The sequence below is a fragment of the Dermacentor albipictus genome, chromosome 1 (genome assembly GCF_038994185.2).
Source record: "Dermacentor albipictus isolate Rhodes 1998 colony chromosome 1, USDA_Dalb.pri_finalv2, whole genome shotgun sequence".
Taxonomy (NCBI): Eukaryota; Metazoa; Arthropoda; class Arachnida; order Ixodida; family Ixodidae; genus Dermacentor; species Dermacentor albipictus.
In genome coordinates, this window is record NC_091821.1 from 491,158,686 (window position 1) to 491,180,927 (window position 22,242).

Here is a 22,242-nt window from a genome sequence, read left to right on the forward strand (position 1 = left end):
TAAACGGAATTGCCGAGAATGTGTAGAATTTCCTCATTGCGAAAGACAGCCTGGCTTCCGTCGCTGACATCATTCGGCACTGTCGTACTTTCGAGCAACTGAAGACGGGGCGCATCACGCCGAAGTTTGGCAGGCTAGCCCATGTGACCACAGTTGCAAGCGTGGACAGCAACCAGCCCCTCGATCTGGCATCAACGATACGACAAATAGTTCGGGAAGAGCTCAGCCTGCACGCGCAAGTGACACATCCAGGCACTCATAGCTTCCGCCTACCACCAGATTTTGAGCCAAACCTGGCATCCTTCTCCCCGTATCCTGCGGCAAGGGGCACTGAGGATTATGAACTCGCGCCCCGACAGCAGCCACGTCTCTACGACAGAGGCCCTACTTATGACGCTCGGCCACAACGAGAGCAGCCACGTTTTTACCCCCGAGGCCCTGCGACTTCTGTCAGGCCGCGACAAGAACAGCACCGACCCTACTACCATGACGCGACTTATGAAAGATATAATGGATTTCAGCAAGCGGCACAGACACGTTATCCACATGACCACGAACTTGCTCGCCGCCCGCAGCCGTCAACCATTCGTTTCGAGGAAGGCGCTGTGACCCGCAACCCTCCCGTGTGCTTAGTAAAACTGCGGTTCCACAGGCCATATAGCTCGGTAGTGTCGCCAAGCCCGTCAATCACGTAGGACACCATCGATGTTCTCGCCACCCAGAACCCGTACTTCATATGACCTGCGGACAACCGATTTGCTTCCAAGGGATCACTTCTCACACGAGACAAGACGCAGCGATTCGCCAGCATCTGACCGGAGTTTGACGCCACCAAATAGCCGTCCCCGTCGCTCTCCGTCCCCTGGGAGCCGTTCTTCCTCACCGCCGCCGGGAAACTAGCATCCGCGGCCAATGGAGGTGTGGTCGCCGGACGTTCTTTGCAAGAAATACCTCTGCCTGTTGTGATGTACAAAAACAAAGTGAATGTCTCGATTGACGGAATACCGACCATGGCGTTAGAGGATACTGGGGCGACTGTGTCTGTGATGAGCCTCACTTTCAAAAACCGTCTAGGCCACAAAGTTATGTTTTCTTGGAACGACGGTACTACCTTTCGTGGAGTAGGCGGTGAGTGGATTCATCCCCTTGGTGTTTGTGCTGTGAGTGTTTCGTTGGCTGGGAAAGTGTTTGTGTCGGAATTCCTTGTTCTTTCTCGTTGTTCGCACGATGTTATTCTTGGTATCGATTTTCTTGAACAGTGAGGCGATTCCGTGGACTGTGGTTGTGGTGAAATGTCATTGAACAAGTTATTAATATAAGCACATTCTGAACAAAGTTCGGGTGGTGAAGACAGGGACGCAGACATACTCAGTGTTCTTGATGAAGTGATTGCACCATCGTGGTGCCTGACGCCCATTCGTGTTTCGGCAACTACTGTTGATGCTGATTGTGTTGACCTTGTAGTTAGACCTCTCCGCATAAACTGTGCTAAAAAGATATACTTGTGCCCTGCTCTGTCGTGTGCATGATGAAAGGAGTCGCCACATTGTGGGCGCTGAACTGTTCCGCCACGCCGGTTCTCCTTCCTCGCGGTATGAAAATCGCTCTTTTCGATGAAGCCGCATGTAGCTCAATAGCGGCACTAACTACGGACGTCTCTACAGCTTGCTCTCCTTGCGATAATCGCCATTCTGAAGAGCTAATGCTTGACATGATCAGCAAGGGTCTCGGTACATCGGAACGGCAAGCACTGGTACAAGTCCTTGCCAGGCATATGGCTGCATTCGACTTCACGCATGGAGATGCACCCCTTCATTTACCGTCGTCCCGCGCTCGTCACAGAATAGATACCGGCACAGCACACCCCATCCGCCAGAAGCCCTACCGAGTGTCATCGTCCGAACGCAAAGTTATTGCCGAGCAAGTCAAGGAGATGATGAACAAAGGTGTCATTCATGAGTCCTCTAGTCCATGGGCAGCCCCGGTAATCCTGGTCCGAAAAAAAGATGGCTCCTGGAGATTCCGCGTGGATTACAGACATCTAAACGCAGTGACGAAGAAGGATGTCTATCCACTACCGCGAATAGATGACGTCATTGATTGCTTACACGCTGCTTCTTACTTCTCAACGCTTGATTTGCGATCGGGGTATTGGCAAATACCTATGTACCCTGCCGACAAGGAAAAGACCGCTTTCGTGACTCCAGATGGCCTATTCGAATTTAATGTTATGCCTTTTGGCCTTTGCAATGCTCCTGCCACCTTTGAAAGATTCATAGACACAGTACTACGTGGTCTAAAGTGGGAGATATGCATGTGTTACCTCGATGATGTTGTAATCTTTGACCGCACGTTTGAAGAACATAACGAACGCCTGAGCCTCGTTCTCGACTGCATTGAGAAAGCTGGACTGGTCCTAAACTCAAAAAAGTGTCGGTTCGGCGAACGTCAAACACTGGTCCTGGGACACTTAGTCGACAAGGATGGCGTCAGACCTGATCCTCGTAAGATTGAAGCAGTGAGCTCCTTCAAGCCACCGCAGTCAGCACGAGAACTCTGCTCATTCATTGGCCTATGTTCGTATTTTCGTCGTTTTGTTCCCCGGTTTGCCGACATCGTTTATCCTTTGACAAGTATTTTGCGACAAAATGCATCCTTCAATTGGACACCAGAGTGTGACGCATCATTTTCTCAACTGAAGTTTATTCTAACGTCAGCACCCCTCTTGCGTCACTTCGATCCATCTTGCCCGACTGAAGTTCACACTGACGCTAGTGGAATCGGGATAGGAGCGGTGCTTGTGCAACGTCACAGTGGCGCAGAACATGTTGTCGCATATGCCAGCCGTTGTCTGAGCAAATCTGAACGCAATTATACGGTTACGGAACAGGAATGCCTGGCAGCCGTTTTCGCCGTACAAATGTTTCGGTGTTATCTTTACGGTAGACCATTCAAGATTATCACCGACCATCATTCTTTATGCTGGCTGGTCGGTTTGCATGATCCCTCTGGTCGCCTCGCACGTTGGGCGCTGCGCCTCCAGGCATACGACTTTGTGGTATCGTACAAGAGTGGCCGTCGTCATGCTGACGCAGACTGCCTCTCTCGGATTCCTCTTGCGACTACCGACTGCGAAGCTGAGAATTTTGGTGACTGTCTCGCTCCTGTTACTCCTACGTTCCCTGACGCGGCAGACTTTCAGCGAGAACAACGGGATGATGTTACCCTTGATCCGCTTTTTGTCGCCGCCCGTACCAGTAAAGGCAGCGGTCGTTTTACTGTCCGTGATAAATTGCTGTACAAAACTAATTACTCCGGGCATGGAGCGCGTTTGCTGCTTGTTGTCCCCGAGAGTCTCCGCTCCGACGTTCTATGCGCCATGCATGACGATATGACATCCGGCCATTTCGGCTTCGTACGAACGGTGCACCACACGCAGGAGCGCTTTTACTGGCCCAAGATGTACGAAACAACCAAGCGCTATTGCGCTAGTTGTGAAACGTGCCAACGTCACAAGCGACCGACCACCGCAGCGTCGGGTCCCCTTCGGCCATTGACACCACCCAGTACGCCGTTCGAGCAAACAGGCATTGGCCTTTTGGGTCTATTCCCGTTATCTAACAACAAGAACCGTTGGATAATTGTCTGCGTAGACCATCTTACACGGTATGCAGAAATTGCAGCCATACCGTCTTCCACCGCTGCTTGCGTGGCGGTCTTCCTGCTGCGTTCCGTGGTCCTTCGTAGTGGCCCACCACGTGTCATCATCAGCGACCGTGGTCGCCAGTTCACGGGTGATGCCATTGAAGAGTTACTTCGTTTGTGCACTTCACAGTTCCGTCATTCCACGCCTTATCACCCACAAACCAATGGCCTCGTTGAAAGGACAAACAGAACGCTGACTAACATGCTTGCCATGTACGTCTCCTTCAATCATAAGAACTGGGACAACGTGCTGCCCTTCATCACTTATGCATACAACACGGCGAAGCACGAAACCACTAACTATAGCCCATTTCATCTCCTGTATGCAAGGTTACCGCGAAGCCCTCTGGACACTTTCTTACCCTTCGTACTGCACAGTGATGATTCTGTATCGAAGACTTTGTGTCTCGCCGAAGAAGCGCGTTGAATAGCTCGTCTTCGTACTCTGGCCTCGCAAAGTCGTTCGAAAGAGCGATACGATGACCGCCACGTACAAGTATCGCTGCAAAAGGTGACTTAGTCCTTCTTTGGACACTGCAACGCAAGCGTGGATTGTGCCAAAAGTTCTTGTCACAATATTCAGGCCCATTTGTAGTTGTGGACCGCCTGAGCGAACTCACTCGCGTCATAGCTCGCCTACTGTGCAATGGTCGGCGATCAAGCAGAACTCAGCTGATTCCTATTGCTCGCCTGAAGCCTTTCTACCCTGCTTGTCCATCCTGACTCGCCCCACGGGCTTCGTCTGCTTGCGGGGAAATGTAACAGATACGAAAGGCACAGACAAGAAGAGAAGAAAGAGAAGACGAAGAGAACGAGGAGTTAGAGAGGCCGGGCTGCGCTACGATCACGCTACCATCATCGTCCTATTCTCCTGTAAATAAAACCATTCCTCCGCAATTCCTCGTAACAATATTTTCACGCGGATTTGCGTAGCTCTTTATTTCATCCGAATTAACGTCTTTAATGGAATAACATCGAAACTATCGCTCAACAGGGTAGTAAACATTATGAGATTCTTAGATATGTCTTTTCTACTTTTCACATTGCTAAAAATAATTGTGCTTATCTCACAGTGCTGCTGTGGCTAACGTTCTTTCCGAGCTCATTGGTTAGTACCTCTGAGGGGTGAGAATATTGTGCCACATATGATCTCATAGGTTCCTGCATCTAGAGCTTCACTTTCAAGACCGCATTTGCTCAGACCATTATCCCGTTATCTTCCTAAAGTTGGCTCACTTAAAAGCAGGGTTTCAGAACGAAAAGTTTCTCGTTGTGGTTTGAGCTTCGCTACACTAAATAAAGTTCCGTTCCGGTAGTGCTCCGGAATGAATAAAAACAAAGAATGATCCGTAACGGTTGACAACGATTTTGTTTCGCATGCAAAAAATGCAAAAGCAACGATAATGCCGCGGTATTTATTCCCAATAAGTGAATTACGAATACTGAGATCTTGCTCAGTGCCTTTAGTCACTGAGCACGTTTATGCTAGTTTAAATTAGGTTAAATTTAACCGAAAATAATCGAACGACAAACCTTAGGTAACAAGGCGTTGTGCCCATATAAAGCAGTACAATAAGTTTTTCAGCACATAAGCCTTGGGGTTTTTTACGATGCCGATCTGCTACTGAAACGAGCGGTAGGCGTAGATTAGCGGAGTGCTCGACCAGCTATCGCTCGCACTATACCTGCCATCTGTGCGCGCCTATGCCGAGCCTTGAAATAAGCGCTATTTCTTGTTGCCTGAGGTTGCTTGTTTCGAATTGCCGAATTTCCCCTTGAACTGAAAGCCGATAAACAATATTTCGGTTTCACTAAGAAAATAAATACAAAAAACATTTCGGTTATGTTTTCGTTTCCGTCAAATTTTTTTTTTCTTTTCGTTCCCTTCTGAAGTACTACTTAGATGTTCTATAGTGCACATAGTGCAGTACTCCGTTTTTAGCGAATCGGAGGTGTCGCGCATGCAAGATAGAGTTGATTCTTCAGCAAACTTCATTTTCTGGACGTCTGTACCAGAAGCCATAAAATTAAGCACCTTGGTACAGGCCTAAAAAAAGGATGTATTTCATGTTTCTTCCTGCAGCCACCACTATTGCCGTAACTCGAGACACGTGCGAAATGTATCGACTTCAATGCTGATTTATCAGTACGAGTATCACATTTCAAGTTCGGAAAGCTTGTGAATATTCACTGCTTAGATCCTAGATGTACAAAGAAATTAACAATAAAGAAAATTTTATTCTGTGCAAGTACGCTGCTATTTCCTCATTCTGCCAACTTGCGAAGGTACGCAGTAACTTCACTGCAAATTTTGATGAGCCAGTAACATTAACTTTGCGGAAGGAATGATGATGTGGGATTGAAGTGATAGATGTCGCAACTACGGGCAGCCACACTGGCACTTCAGCGAGTGGAAAAAGAACAAGGACGCTTATTCATTACAGTGGTCTAGTATCCAGGGCATTTGACTATAGCTTCATGCTACCAAAAACACGCCTAGCAATCAGTTGCTGCTACCTGCTTTACAATAATGCGCGTATGTGTGAAACAAACTTGTGATGGACACATCATGGTGTCTAGATAGATAGATAGATTTGTAATCAAGATCGTCAGGACTGTGTGAATTATCAACACGTTTTCTTTGCACAAGTGTCCACTACAGGAAAATCTATATGCCACACACAGATATAGATACAAGGCCTGTGCATGCTGTGTCAGCCGTCATGATGCAATCGCCATGCTGGCTATGCGGTTATTGGTTGCCATCGCTGTAGCGCAGTCTTCGTCACTGTCGCTGTTACGGCTATCATCGTAATGCTGTCCAAGTACCGGTCAGATATAGCTACCTATAATAATTTGACCTTAAGGCTTACATTGTAGTGCTATTCTGAAACTTATCTCAATAAACTATCACTATTCTGACAATAACTTGTCTATGTTGCTTGTTTTATGTGTTTCAAGCATAGCGTTGGTGCAGAAATTTTCATAAGCAGCGTTTCTAGCGGGGTGACGAAGGTAATTTGGCCCAGCTCAGAGAATACAAATGTATAAATATGAGGCTAAAGTTAGAAGACTACAGGCCTGCTCTCCAAAGCCAAGGTAATCAATGTCATACCGATGTACTGAACTACAATATAAAAGTACTTAACCTTACTATTACCTGAAGCAGACTGAGCTATATATAACCATAGCAAAAAAAAGGAACGATCCTGTTCACACAAAAAGAACGCTATTTCCCCTTGTTCTCTGGCCCCCGCTGAAGAGTGCTTGTTGCTAAGAAAAAATGCCTTGAAGCTTGATACATGAGTGAAGGCTGGGGTAAAGAGTGCCTCCAGGGCTAATGGATAAATTGAAGTTAGCAATCGTAGTGGGTCGCGTAGGCCAATCGCGGCCAGGGAAAATCCTGGTGGCGTCTGGGTACAAACTACGTGTAAGCGTTTCAACAACATTGTACGAAACAATGTGATAGCACCGAGTGAAATAAAAATTTAGTTACACGTGCTTCCAAAAGCCAGCCACACCATCTTAACAGTGCGTCCCCTACACGAAATCACGGTCATGGCAGCCGCCTTTCTTTTTGGATTTTCAGCGCCAACGACGCTGTTTGGCTTAGACTTAAAAGGATATGAATGAGAGCTAGCTGGTACGAATTCATCGGTGAAAACAAAGCGCGCGAAGTAAACGCGGACAAGGGAGGACAGGGTCAGGACGGAGCTTTTCCTGTGTTCCTCCCTGGACCGTGTTTCTTTCGCGCAGCTTTTACCTATTGACCTGTGCGGAACTATTTTCGATATTATATCTTTAGTGAGCTGAACAGCTGAGTGATTATACCTCGTGATATGACTTTAGTGGCAGCTACTCTAATCGAAGGATCTGTTAAAAAAAAGCGTGCTCAGCTTACATTTTCCTCGCTTCTTCACGATGATTGTACAGGAGTGGGGCATCTGCGCAAACGTAAGGACTGCAGTGAGCTGCTGCTGTAGGCTCACTGCCCGCGGTGCGGACTGGGCACGATAGACTATCGCACACATGCCCACATAAGAACAAAGATTCTTTGGAATTTTTAATAATAAGTGAAGAGTTCGATGTGAGAACGCCAACATTGAATAGGCGATTGAGTTCCTTGTCCTGCGTATTCTGCTTGCAGATAAAGTTTCCAGTGCGTTTCTAGTTTATCATGTCAACTTTCGCCCTTCGCATACGCTTAAATACAGAACAGCTGTGTAAAGATGCGGAGAAGTCTTCAGTGTTGCAATTATCGATGATTCCAGCATAGTGCGTCTGTAAATATCTTCAAGTGTGGTCACGCAGCAGGTCACAAAGATATAAACACTTGCGCGTCGCGCTGTTTAACGCTTACTTAATTTTCATTGATTAATACGTCAAACAACACAAGTAAAGTTCCCTCAAAGAAGCCACTGGAGGGTTTCTAGCGTGGTTGTTTGTCGTCTGCTGGCAGTGACTTTTTTATCTCCCGTCCAGCAGCGCAAGCTTCTGAAAGGTGTTACAGTGGTGTTCGTTGGACTGGAACAGGATGTGCGCTGATTTATAATTTGCACATTGGTTGCAAAAGCACAAGGAGTTGAAATGAGCTCGGTCACCAGTAAGACCTAATAAGAATCGTTAGGTGCCAGTGCCGCCATCGTTACCACATTCTTCGGGTGCATCTTATAATACGGGAGCTAATAAGGAACTATGTTCAAGGCAATCTGATCATCCCGAAAGAAGAGGCCAGCAATAGCAGCTGGGGCTGCGCACGCACAAGTATGTGACATACTCAAATTGATTGCCAAGCATGCCGGCACCAAGAACTGCGAAGTATTGCATGCGTCAAGGTACTATGATGATCGAAATATGGTCATGTTAATAGGCTACGCGTCCCAAAACAACTTTAGAGCAAATATTATAGAGACGAAGCGCCCTTCCACATATTGTGGCAAAGAAAACAATACTTGAAAGAACGTGGCCAACATAATCCCGTTCTTACGCTTCTACCTTTTGTAAGAGAAAGTTAACTTTCCAATTTGTTCCTAGAAAGTCAGGGGCTTTACCCATATGGCATGCCATTGCTAAGAGATGTAGGAGGTTTTCTGCACAAGGAACATGGAACACGACAGAACACGCGGATTTCTCACCAGGAGCGCTAGAGGGTGCTGACCATATACCATACATGAAAGGAATTCTGACATACTGGATATCGCCAAGCATCCTCGAAAATTTGTTATGACATGCACTCCTGTCCGCACAACGACGAATTATCTGAGGGTATAGGGTGGAGTGCTGTTCTAGTCCTTTTTCATGTGTTGGAAAAAAAACTGGCTGTGGCTTAGCTAAGGCTAAGCCCAGGATGCGAAGCATACTAGCCTTTATTTTAACGCGACAGCTTTAAGGAGATCGTGTCGCAGAAAAGCCGGTGTCGTCGGCGTCGGCTCAGGCGTGCGGCGCTTGCTCAGGCGCTCATTTCGTTGTCGCGCCGAACGCTGCGTTGCTCGACGCTCACCGCGTCAGATGCGGGGCGCGTAGTCGCTGCGCCGTAGCAAAGCCACCTAGAAACAGTCTCTGTAGCACGCCGCAACCTTCGCTTCTCATTCCAACGAGCAGCTCTGTCTCCAGGAGGCATCTCACCTTGTGAGTGTCTAGCAGAGGCAAGCGCAGGTGCTTATATACCGCCGCGACGCCGCGAGTTGGAGCCCCATTTCTCCACTGTCGTGACGTCATGGTGTCACGTGGTCAGCCTTGAAGGCGACGCCGCGAGCGACGGCGCGAGTTGGAGCCCCGTTTCTTTTTGTCGTGACGTCACGGTGTCACGTGGTATTGAAGGCGACACCGCCGCGCCTGAGGAGCTGGGTTGAGCTTTAGTAATATGCTTCGCATAAAAAATGGCTGTGGCTTAGCTAAGGTTAAGCCCAGGATGCGAAGCATACTAGCCTTTATTTTAACGCGACAGCGTTAAGGAGCTCGTGTCGCAGAAAAGCCGGTGTCGTCGGCGTCGGCTCAGGCGTGCGCCGCTTGCTCAGGCGCACATTTCGTTGACGCGCCGAACGCTGCGTTGCTCGACGCTCACCGCGTCCGATGCGGGGCGCGTAGTCGCTGAGCCGTAGCAAAGCCACCTAGAAACAGTCTCTGTAGCACGCCGCAACCTTCGCTCCTCATTCCAACGAGCAGCTCTGTCTCCAGGAGGCATCTCACCTCGTGAGTGTCTAGCAGAGGCAAGCGCAGGTGCTTATATACCGCCGCGACGCCGCGAGCGACGGCGCGAGTTGGAGCCCCGTTTCTCCTCTGTCCTGACGTCACGGTTTCACGTGGTCAGCCTTGAAGGCGACGCCGCGAACTACGGCGCGAGTTGGAGCCCCGTTTCTCCTCTGTCGTGACGTCACGGTGTCACGTGGTATTGAAGGCGACACCACCACGCCTGAGGAGCTGGGTTGAGCTCTGGTAATATGCTTCGCATAAAAAATTTTCAGCACCATTTAACCCAGAAGAGAAACAGAAAGCTTTTCTGCTGCATCACCCACATTCTGTACAGAGACATAATGCTGATCACACACCACACTATTTCCAATCCTGGAGAACATTTCAAGTATCTGTTGCGAGTGTGAATAACGAATTTTAAGTCAGGCAATGTGGTTGCAATGACAAGCACCACAGGGGATGCCCAAGAACTCGTAGATGGTTCAGTGATGTCCTTAGTCAGTATTTCTTTAACTTCTGTTTGAATGACATGGCAATCGGACGCAGACACTCTGTAAGAATGCCTACGAATGGGTGCAGCATCCCCGCTGTTGATGCGATGGGTTACAAGCGATGTCTAGCCAATATTGTGCAAAGAAAAATCAATAATATCGCGGCAGGATGCTAACAATCAGCGAAAATCTTTGGGTTGAGAAGGGGCCAGGTCAAGGGCAATCATAGGGTCAAGAGCCTCGTCAAGTACTCGCGACCGGGCTTGCAGGCGACGACTGTGAAGAATCGTAGTCAGGGCCAGAGGATGGCATGCGTCTAAAGGTGATATGCTGCCCAAATTGATGCCTTCGGGATGAAATTGTGGGGTGCGTCCAAAGTTGAGAGTAGGTAAACACACCCGGTTCTCCACAACAATCACAATAGAGTGAGTGAGCTCAACACACCACTTCAATAAAAGGCCGAGAGACGGGGAGATCACATAGTCACTTTCACAAACATGGAGCTCTAAGGTCCACGTGACAAGCATTGCGTTGGCTGGCCGCAGACGAACAATCTTGACGACACATAAATGCGGTAGCAACAAGGTGTTGAGGTGAGGTACAGAAGGAAGTTCCAACTGTAGAAGGCCAGATGAGCGGTCAATGAGGGCAGAATGGGGGCTCAGGATGTCACCGCCGAGGATGACGTCATCGGACACCGTTGTAGAACAGTGAAAAGTACTGAGGTCTGGCGGCCAGCGAAGATCACAAGCGCAGTGCACATGGTAACCATGGGAAGTGTACCGCCATCACCAACGCGAACGACAGGCGACGTGGCAGGCATGAGATCCTTGCGCAGACGACGAGAAAGACACTACTGCTGCACTACTTTATGTCCATGGCATGACGCACGTGAGCACGACGTGCGTGGTGGAAAACATGACATATTGCGGATGAAATAATGAACAGCCTATATTATCAAGGGTCTAGGTGTCAAAGGAAAAAGTTGGCTGCAGGCTGCCGCTGTGTCTTGTCATTCGGCCATAAGCACACTTATTAAAAAAGAAGTGGAACAAAAGTCCTCGTTCGCATCCATGTAATGAGATTGAAAGCGATGGCATAGCAGGTCGCTGTTCTGCCACTTTTGGAGGTCAGGCCCATGTCTTTGATCCTAAGTAGATGCGTAAATATTCCTGTTTGTACCCGCTATAATTGCTGTCTGAATGAGGTGCATCAAGAATATGATTCCTTGTACTCGTGTTTGAGGATATAAAGGCGAATCTACCAGAAACAGAGAGCACTAATGTGTCCAGAGGTCTCGCCACTAGGTACTTCATGGACACAAAAAACCTAATAAAATAAAGGAAATGCATGTTTGACTGCTTCCTTGCATAATTAATTAATTGACTGATTCATTCGTTGACTGGTCAATTCAGCACTAGCTCGAACGTAGTGTAAGATGCCACAGCTGGTTTCTCACGAGCTTACGACGCAAAAGAGAAGCGTCTCTATCTATGCTGTGTATGACAGGGTAAAGTTTAGGTAAGTATTAAATCATGAATTGTGCGCATTATTGCATAACTCTAGTAGTGCCCTACAATCTAATTGAAGGTATAAACGATTGCAAAAATAACTTCCGCGATCTGCAGAGACGTGAGAATATTTGTGTAATAATCAACACTTGAAGTAGGTGGAATAGTGTATTCAAATGTGAACGCAATGATGTAAGATATGCGTTAAACGAAACAAAATTAAAAAAAATGACATGTGGCATGTCCCAGGATTCTTATCCTTGACCTCGACTACCTTAGGTGCACGTTATTTGTAAAAGAAATTGAAATACATTTACAATTGTTAATAAATTTTTGCAAATAGGCTCTCAAACTTATTACTTTACCGCACATATTGCAATTTAGCAGTTGTAGCTAATCACTTTGGAATAAAATCCGCATTAAAGGATTCCGATGATCCTTTCAGTCGCGACATACACATTTCGAAACTGTGCTATGAAATACAATCGTGTTCTCTGTAATTGTCCACATTATTGCATAACAAGTACCTTTTTTCTAAGGAGACAGAAAAATAGTGAAAGCAAACTTGAACTGGTTTCTAAATTCATTCCACGTGGCTGTGCCTTTATAAATGACTTGCTTCTGTTGGCAAATTTCAGTATGCGCCATAACGTTACTAGTTAGAAAGGAGAACAGTAAACGATTGGTGATTAGTCAGTTATCAAATTTGATTGTATGTCCGCTTTTTCGAGTAAAAGAACACAATGGGTAGATTTGTGTTATAAATCGCAGGCGGTCTTTTGAATTTCTGTATGTGACAAACTGAGTCTTTGTTATTAGTTACTCAGTCTACTTCAAGCGTGAACACAACCAATGTTATACTTACAATGAACGGGTACATGGTGCTGGAAACGGAATCTCCTAAAACCATTCGTGCCTGAATATCACTGAGCGAAACTGCAAGCAAGCAAACAGAAAAGAAGATGCTTTTTCATGTGTGCTAGCTCATTACCCTTGCCATTGTTTATCTTAGCAACGGTTAAACTTTCTTCGTGTGTTCAACTTTTATGGTGCAACTGGTTACGGATCGTCAAAGTCATCCTTTAGGAAATTGAATTAATAGTAAAAGAAAATGAGCAACTGAGAAGTGAGATTGTTATTCATATCGAGTAATAATTAGACCAGTTTTTAACAACTCTTAAATGTAAAAACTTACTTCGCCAGACTAATTCTTTTTGCAGAATATTCTGCAGTACCTGTACGGAATTACAACAGAAGTCGAAAATGCCTGTAGAAATAGCAGAGCGTCACACAAAAATACACGAATACTTCTCAGGAACAGCAGTTGAAAGTTACTACAGAGAAAAAAAATCGAAGAAGGAAGGGATGACAAGCAGTCTATAATTTCATAAAAATCACCGAGAATTAAAAACGGAAAAATGATCGCAGGGGAAGACAAGAATGCGGTAACAAACTATAAAACACCCGCAGCATACAACATTCCCTAAATGAAGTGTGTCTGAGAATTAGTAATAGACCGGGTAATAGGTATCGTGCTGCTAAAGTTTAATGAAAAAAAAATTATGCTTTGAAAACAGAAGTGCGGCAAGACATTTCACCTATTTTCTACTCATGACCACGGTGTGCAGATTACGGTAGCAGAATACGCTGCTATGGGCTTATCAGGAGGTCGCAAAAATATAGGTTATAGGGTCCGTTTAATTTCCCACGAAATGTGCGCTTTTACAGAAGACACCATACCAAACCAGGCTCAATGCCTGCTAAGAAAACAACAGGCTTTCACAGCCCTAGGAGGAGGGGCATCTCATAATTAGCTATTGCCTTCATAAGGTTTAAATGAATTTTCATTACAGGAAAAATTTTTTAACCTTCGGATTCATAGGAAGAGTTTCAAAAAGTAAATAGGCTTGCGTAACAGTTCGCGGAGTATATTTTGATGGCACTGTTTTCATTAATAGTGTCCACCTCTCAGAATGTGTTTTTATATTTTTTACAGTTTTTTTACAGAACAGTTATTGCACCTAAACATCAACTACGAAGTTATGCAAAAGTAGGACCGCTATTCCACGCTTCCGATATAAACAGCGTTGGCAGCTTTAGCAATTATAGTTTGCAATGGCATTGAGTGGCGGCAACGAACCAGCTCGGGGCGCCGTGTTTACTCGCTGTGGTTTAGATGGCTAGTGAACAAACCGCGTGGTTCAGCAGATGTATAGAACCCAAAACGGTGTCCAAGCCATGTAGCTCAATTATACGACTTCCTTCTACTTCTCGTATAGCCTCTACGAAACTCCTCTATGCCATCCTTGAACAGTGTTACTAGAGGGGGCATATTTCATAACAATGTTATGAAATACGCCACTGTATAGGGCATAGGGCTTGTTATGAAAGGACAGACTTCAGTGGTTGGGACATAGAAGAAGCAATTCTTCTTCAATTGAAGGGGCAAAATAGTTCAGAAGATTAACGAGAAGGATATGGCTGACAGCAGCTATACTTGGGCCATGTAAATGACACACAGTTACGTGTTTTATTAATTATGCCTCGCTTTATCCTCTACAGTGCTCAATCAAGTGCTTGCCATGGTGCCCATCGTGATGTTTAATAATTTGCTTTGTATTTCAACAAACGTCTAGCACTACGTTGATTCGAATATAAATACCATCAGAAGGGTATCAGCAAAGATTCGAGCGCATATTTTGTGGGAAGTGGCTTGAATTGATTTCCTTTATTTACCTGAATTATCCCTGAGAAAATTTCACTGCGCTGCCCAGCCAAAAACTCATTGCATTCATACTGGCATTTCATAATCCTGCTTTTCACTTACTTGGACGTCGCTTGACTGCAATTGGCTCACAATCTGTGAAAAAACAAACAAGGGATACGTTCTAAAAAACGTTCGCATCCTTTCAGGTTTATCTTGAAACCAAACAGTACTCAACTACCTTACAGGCGATTTATTTTTCTAACACTACGCATCCGGCACATAGGTAACAAATGACATAGTATTCTTGACAGGAAAGTACGAAGCGGCGAGTTTTTAATAAAGAAACACAAGTCAGCCAGACGAAGATTAGTGCTCGGGGACACGATACGTCTGAAATAGTGTAAATATTTTAGATTGCACATGATTAGTAAATGTTAGAAGTGAAATGAGTGACTAGCGGATGAATCAAACTTAGAGTCCTAAATAAGTGTTGCAATAAGTTTGCGGTCTCAGTGTATTAGCAATTACTGACCGGTCATGCGTGATAGGCCTTGCAGAAACCATAAAGGCACACTTTTGATGACTTGGGAAGAAAGAGCGATAGAGTAGGTTTCCAGATATTGTGTAAATGCCAGAAAGATCGAAGAAAAAACGTAAGAGCGTGTCGGAAAATGCTCGCAAATCAACAGCAGGCTCGAAGCTACACGAGACTAATTTACTGCTACCCTACTGCACATATTTAAGCATAAACATTCTGCTGGAGATGTAGCAGTGCTTAGCAAATAGGAGATGCTGTCGAAACACGGCCGGCCGCAATTCGCGTTTGTTGTGGACTGCACGCGCCAGTGCTCAAACCAGGAGGCACCACTCGAACTCGCTCTGACGCGCTGCGCATTAGGAAGCGTTGAGAGTGGATAAGCGCAAGCACGTATAAAATGAGAGGGCTCCATACTGCGGGTCCTTTTATTGGGCATACAGTAAAATAAGATGAACATACTGTGCATCCTTTACTAAAAGAGCTAGCTAGGCGAGTTGGTAGGTTCACACTTTCGAAATTAAGCAGCACGAAACAGAGAATAGAAAAGACTGAGACATATCTCTCAAAAAGACAATGTTTTTTTTCACACTGCCAATGTTATTATACACGCTTACTAGCCCACTGAAAAGAACTGCAGTTCGAAGCTCGGGCCTGGGCCGAGCCGGACCTTGTAGGTACAGGCCAGGGATGCGGTTCGAATGGCGGGCTGACCGTCTAGTACGCCAAAGGCCCGGACTCTTGCAGGCAGCAGTGGTCCCTGCATTCACCACTGACGCTGACCGATACACAACACGAGCCTTAAGATTCCCCAAGGTATGCAGCACATTGCAACGCTTGGTTTTAGTCCGCCAAACGACCTTTAGCTACCTCAATGAATCTCACTAACGCGTCGTGACGCGCGAAACGTCTCAGTGGCTTTCAATGCGGTGGACACTCGGGCTGTTACAGTAGACAGGAAAAAAGAAATTAACGTAGTTGTTTTCACCTGTGCTAACCTGTTGGTAGCAGAAAAGCTCCAACGCAAATACCGAAACCACCCGGAAATGCAAAACATAGCCGATCCACATCTATATGGCATGGCCCCGCAAATTGTGTAGAGGTGCAATTGACAGCATAAAACTAAACACGGAAGCTGAAGAGCTGTTTAAAGAGTACCACGCCCCAAATTATTAAATTATTAGGGCTCGCATGATGGGTAAAATAGCCACTGCAACCACAACGTTCCCAGACTCACATGCACTTCGCTAGGCCATCTTCAGCGGAAGTATATACCGCTGTAGCCCCCACGAACCGAATGCACAGTTTTGCTCTACATGCTTTGATAGAGCCGCAAATAAGACGCCTGCCACGACAGTGAACAAAAAAAAGGTGCTGAAGATGTTGAAAACAAACCATCATGACTGCAAGCAAGGATGCTCTAATGGTGGCAACGACCGATGTGTGGACTTTTGACTTGTGAATGTGACAGGCAGCTGACAAAGGGGTCAGAGAGGTGGTCGACCGTAGGCGCTTAGAAGGAGATGACGATAAGTAAGCGAAAGCAATCACACTGCAAGCCGAAACACAAACTCAAAACGCAAATCCGGCAACATGTTGAAAGACTGAGGCCGCTCCAGGAGGCGCCAACAGCTCAGCGGCCACAGCCGATTCAGGGTCCGCATCTACTCCCCAGTCCTCAACCAGAAAAAGTTAGTCAATCACGTGGCACCTCCAATACCGACCCCCATAACTATGCATCTAAGGTTCCATGGCGAGCTCAGAAAGTAAGCAGTCATTATAATAATTTCCTACTTCAAACCCGAAGACCAATTTTAACGTCAACATAGCTTCGCAGTTACTAGGGCCTACCGATGGCATGGACACACAAGCAGAGGCGCACGTACCAGAGCCCCCTCCTTCCCCCCACCCTCCAACACCATTAGGGCACACATTCGAACCCTTTGCACACTAGCGAGAACCAGTACTTTTCCACTTGACGAAGAAAAAGGCCAAAAACCACAACACAGCGTTCCAAAATCTTGCAGTAGAATTTCATCAACTACAAGGCGAGATGAGAGAAGTACAAACCAATGCAGAGGTCAAGGCAGCTGAACAGGGCACCGCCGACGTTGAAACGACGCCAAAACCATAAAGTTAATCGATAATGAGCCAAATATGCTGGCTTTTCACCGAGCTACTCAGCAACGAGGCAGATGCAATGGCCGCTACACAAGTGCAGGCTGCAATCGCCGCATTACCACAACATGAAGTGTACGATCGACACGAAGCAGGTCGATCCACCAGCCTAACGTGACCCCCTCTTACCCTACAGTGGGCATTCTACAAGATGAATAGTAGAACGATTGTCACTAATCTGGTGGTATGAGAGTGGAACTTTAGAGGCACTGCTCGAAAACGGGGCTGTCGCACGCAGTACATTGTCGCTCGAGACCGCCGACTAGACATTCTCCAACTCCAAGAGGCTAACCAAACACCTCATCTTGCAGGCTATACGGCGTACAACCATGAATGGACACTGGCAATTCAGGTTTGAAAAGATATAGGGACAACAGTTGTCCACAGAACAGAGAAGAGCCTCCCTGTACGCATCTTCTCAACTAAAATAGACAAGAGTAAAGTATGCTCCCAGTTTCTTGTCACAAATGTCCATAGATCACCTAGACAGAAAGTGTCACCTTTAGGGAGGCCGTGAATTTGCGGCGAAATAGTATTTCGATCATCGAATAGCAGGCGATTTCAAGGTGTGACACACATCATGGAGAGGCACAAAAAAACTCTTCCAAAGGATCTGCACTACTCCACCATATACGCAAGAGGCTCAGCTAACTCTTCTTAATGAGACCGGCTCCCCAACGCAAAGCGCGAACTCCATAGAAGAAGACACCTTCTTCAAAGTGGCGCACCGCCAAGCCGGACAGAGGGACACCCGAAGAACGAGGACAGGCGCTGTCAACTCAAATTTTATTATTAGATAGAGAATTTTATATAGAAAAGCAGACGAAAAAAGATGTAAAAATGTGGCAGAAAACAGATATCATTGTCAGCCACTGCTCATGCGGACGTTGTCTAGAAATGCCAACTTCCTTAGCGATAAGGCTAGGGATGGCTTATTTATGCATGGGTATCCCTCACGTGCCATTCTAGCTGGTTCTACGATGATGCGCGTGCGGTCGTCTATCTCTGTGTGGTATGGCATGGTACAGTTTTATTGAAAGGGACATGGCTCATCATCCATTTGCGTAAAAATGACTTTTGCTGGCTCGAACACGCAGGTTCCCTCGAGAAATGCATGGCGTGAGGTGCGAACGCTTAGAAACGCGCCATACGGCAACCGAGATCCTCTCTCGCCCTCCTTTCTCGGCACGCTCCGCGATCTAGTGGCAATGCCGAGAAATTTGCGCGTGGCCTCCAAGACCAGAAGCGTGTCGCGCCGGTGCCTGCGAACTCGAGAATTGTTCCCTCGCTTGCAGTGCACTCAGTTGCAATTGCTCAGTAACTAAAGTTGGCGAGAGATTCATTGCAGAGCAGCACATACCTAGTGCGTTTATGGCGCATCTCCCTAAAGCGAAGGCACCAAAGGCGTTCATTGAAAGCGGCACATAAGTATATTTGTGGCGTAGCCTGCTGATGCGTAGGGTTGCTGTTCCTGAGGAACCCCTGCAACTTGGACACAATTCCGCTCAGCAATCACAGAAATTCGAGGAATAATTTAGTCATTGTAGAGTGGCACATTCGAAGTAGCACACGCATAGATACTCAAGTTGGCGTCAAAGACGTGCATTGAACACTGGCACATATTTACTAGCACATAACCAGTGAACCAAGTTAGCATCAAAGAGTTTCACTGAAGACCAGCACAGACCAAGGGGCAGATACCCCGTGCTCTATGTCAGCGTCAGAGAGTTTCTTCGAACAGTGGTGCCTATCCAGTGCTTCATCTACAATGAGCCATGTCGGCGGGAAAAAAATGTTCGTTGAAGAGTGGCAAGTATGTACACATTGGTATATACTCTGTGACCCAATGACCGAGGTAGGCGGGAAAACGATTAGATAAAAACATACAGATACCTTTGAGGCGGCTGAATATGGCATATTCCCAAAGCTAATATTTTCAAAGTGCATGATTCACTTGCAAACTATCTTTGGCGAATACGTGGCCATGTCCTGCGTTCTGAAGCCTATTGTTTAAGTGGTTAACATTACGAAGTCGCGTGGCTTGAACCCTTGCAATGTGTGTCACGTTCTGAAGGCGGTGGAATCTGAATTCATAGACGACACGTATCACACTGCAGTTCCATGGCTTATGTTCGGAAAAGCTGGGTCTCGGTTCTTCAACCTTTAGAAAAGAAATAAAGCGTTCATTGCACAGAAGGTTCTCCACATGCCAATACGGTCCCCTTACTAATTACTTAGTAATTTGGCCGCTCGCATCTAGTTAACTTATCTCATGAATAAGCTAAATGTGAAGCTGCAAGTATACGAACATCTCATTAGTGACATGCATATCAACACAAAAGGCTAGGGAAAAGTAAACAAAAGAAAGATTATGGCGTTTTACGTGCCAAAACCACTTCCGGATTATGAGGCACGCCTTAGTGGAGGACTCCGGAAATTTCGACATCCTGGGGTTCTTTAACGTGCACCTAAATCTAAGTACATGGCTGTTTTCGCCCCCATCGAATTGGGGCAGCCATGGCCGGGATTCCATCCCGCGACCTTGCGCTCAGCAGGCCAACACCATTGCCATTGAGCCATTGAGCCATCACCAGGCCATTAAGCAACCACGGCGGGAAAGCTGAAGTCTCTTAGAAGCAGCTGCAAAATAATGAAATGGGAGGATTTATGCAGATGCTCGAGGAATGTTCCGGAGAGTAATACAGAGTTTGCTTCCGTCTTTTGCAACAAAAATCATCTACGATCTGTACAAATAACCTTGCGAGCGATTCCCTGATTTTGATGACAGGCAAGAGGAACTACAAATGTTTCATTATATATTTATGTTTGATATGGAAGTGCTGCCAAGTACCTCACAATTTGAAGGATTGAACTGCAGCCAAACCACATCATGAAGTACAAGTACCATGAAGGTAATGTAATAAATTACTGTAGAACGGTAAGTACACAGGAGTTCTCAATCCTATAGCGAGTTTCGCGCGCATGCATGTCAACTTAGTGCAGCTCTTAAGCGCCCGTTCCTTCGGCTAGCGATGGCGTCGGCGGCCTAACCGAGCGAACGAGCACCTCGAAAGATGAAAGGGCGAACGTGAAACGGGAGATCAAGAGACGCGAACCGCAAACTGCGGAGGGCATTGAGAGCGGCAGTGACGTGCGCGCCGGAAACTGGTATCACGCGATCCCGCTCAATCACAAGCTTGGCCCCTGCAATCATCAATTGTGATGCCATTGGTCGTCAAGAGGGACATCACGGTATCGAAAAAATACAAGCCGTTGTGCGATTCAATTGGAACAACTCCAAGAAAGCGTTCGTACACTTTCCCATTTAAATAGTATCGTAAAAGAACTGACAGGTGATTCCCTTGAGTAAGGTCTGGAGTTGAATCAACAATTAAAAAGAAATATTTTGCGCGTTTCGCTTCGTAAACGAGACGTTCCTTGACCGCCTTATCCATATGCTCGATAAGTTCATCACAAATGGTTTTTGACAGATACGATGGGTGACCTTTTCCGTTGTTCCGGTAGTGTTTGATGTGCTCCTTTAGAAAGGGATCCTACTTGCCAATGGCCTTAAGCACTCCCAGATAATTGCCATTTCTCGATGAACGAAGAATCTCCTCACTGCCCCTAAACTCTAGGTTGCGCTCAGCTAGAAGCTTAACTACAACTGAGCGCTTCAACACCTCTGTCCAGTAAGCGGTCTCAGTGACAACATGCTTAACCAGCTCCTTGTCAATTGTACTGCTCGAGTTAGAGCGGGCGAGCCATGCTGCCATGTAGTTCCGGTGCTCGACACTATTTTCATGTGCGCAAACCTTTTCTTCTGCTCTTTTCCAATCAGAAAAGTCGTGCGTGGTGAAAGCACTGAGGTTGCTTGAAATTGAAAATAGTTTGCACATGAAACAGTAAACGGAACTTTTGGGCTCCGAGTACATTAACCAGTGTCGCTCTTACGCCTCCACGTTTACCGCCTTTCGCACGAAAAGATGGTAGCATATAGCGTTTCTGAGTTTTGCATTGCCTTTCGTAAGAAGGAAAATTTTCTGCCCGATTTTGAAAATATAACGGCCCTTTCTCAAGGCATACACTCGGGAAGCTGTCAGTAATAACGTCCGGCCACTGAGCAAGGTCACATCGGAGAATCTCGAAACGTACCCCTTGCTGCGGCGGTGTCTGTACTTCTCTGTGGCCGCAACGAGAAGCCGTCTCATTCGTGCTCTTGAGGCACACTTTGTGGGTGGGAAGATGATTATTTGAAGCCAAACTAACAGGAAACAAGTGAGTTGGTTGTTGGAGTGTTGCTTCCTGGCGCTGGTCAGCAGAAGGAGGCTCATCGGGGAGGTTCAGCAGTAGCAGAAATCGGGCGTGCCGGACCGGACACCTGGAGCTCTGTGGAAGGGTCCCGGCCGAGTAGCATAGACGTTGCTGACTCAGGAATTGGACAGGGCTCGGTTAGCGTCGGTTGCTCGGAAATATGGACCAGCGAGTTTGGCATCGTTTTCACAGGTTCCAGACAACCAAGATTCGTCAAACCTTGCTTCTTGCCAGGAAACCATGGTGATGGAGTGGGCAAGTCCTCCACAGAAGCACAGTCGGTACTATTGGGAGTTTGAGACGGAATCTGGGTAGAGCGATCATACTGCTCTGCGGAAGCTGCATTCAGTAGGTACTTTGTCATCTTTGGTAATTTCTTTTCACGCCCTTCTCTTTCTAACTTCGCCTTTCGTTTAGATGCACCGCTTTGATGCTTACGACCGAGAATTTTCGCATGAATGGATGCTAATTGTTCACCGGGCTCTTCCTGAGTCCGACGCGACCGCAAGTGTCCAACGGTGGCCGTCCCGATGACTGGCGCACGCTGCCTGGATGGTCCGTGGTTGGCCGAGAGTGGTGTGTCCCCCGGGAGCTCCTCAGCGGGCAGGC

General features: G+C 46.7%; 1 protein-coding gene across 5 annotated transcripts in view; it reads right to left on the minus strand.

Annotated features, from left to right (window-relative positions):
• Positions 1 to 22,242, minus strand: part of LOC135912388 (chymotrypsin B-like) — a 142,054-nt gene that overhangs the window by 64,224 nt on the left and 55,588 nt on the right. For all 5 annotated transcript variants that reach the window (XM_065444863.1, XM_065444856.1, XM_065444842.1 and 2 more), the window contains 2 exons: positions 14,727 to 14,759; positions 12,765 to 12,835 (listed from right to left, as the gene is read on the minus strand). In XM_065444863.1, the coding sequence (XP_065300935.1) occupies positions 12,765 to 12,835; positions 14,727 to 14,759 (104 nt within the window). The remainder of the gene's footprint in view (positions 1 to 12,764; positions 12,836 to 14,726; positions 14,760 to 22,242) is intronic.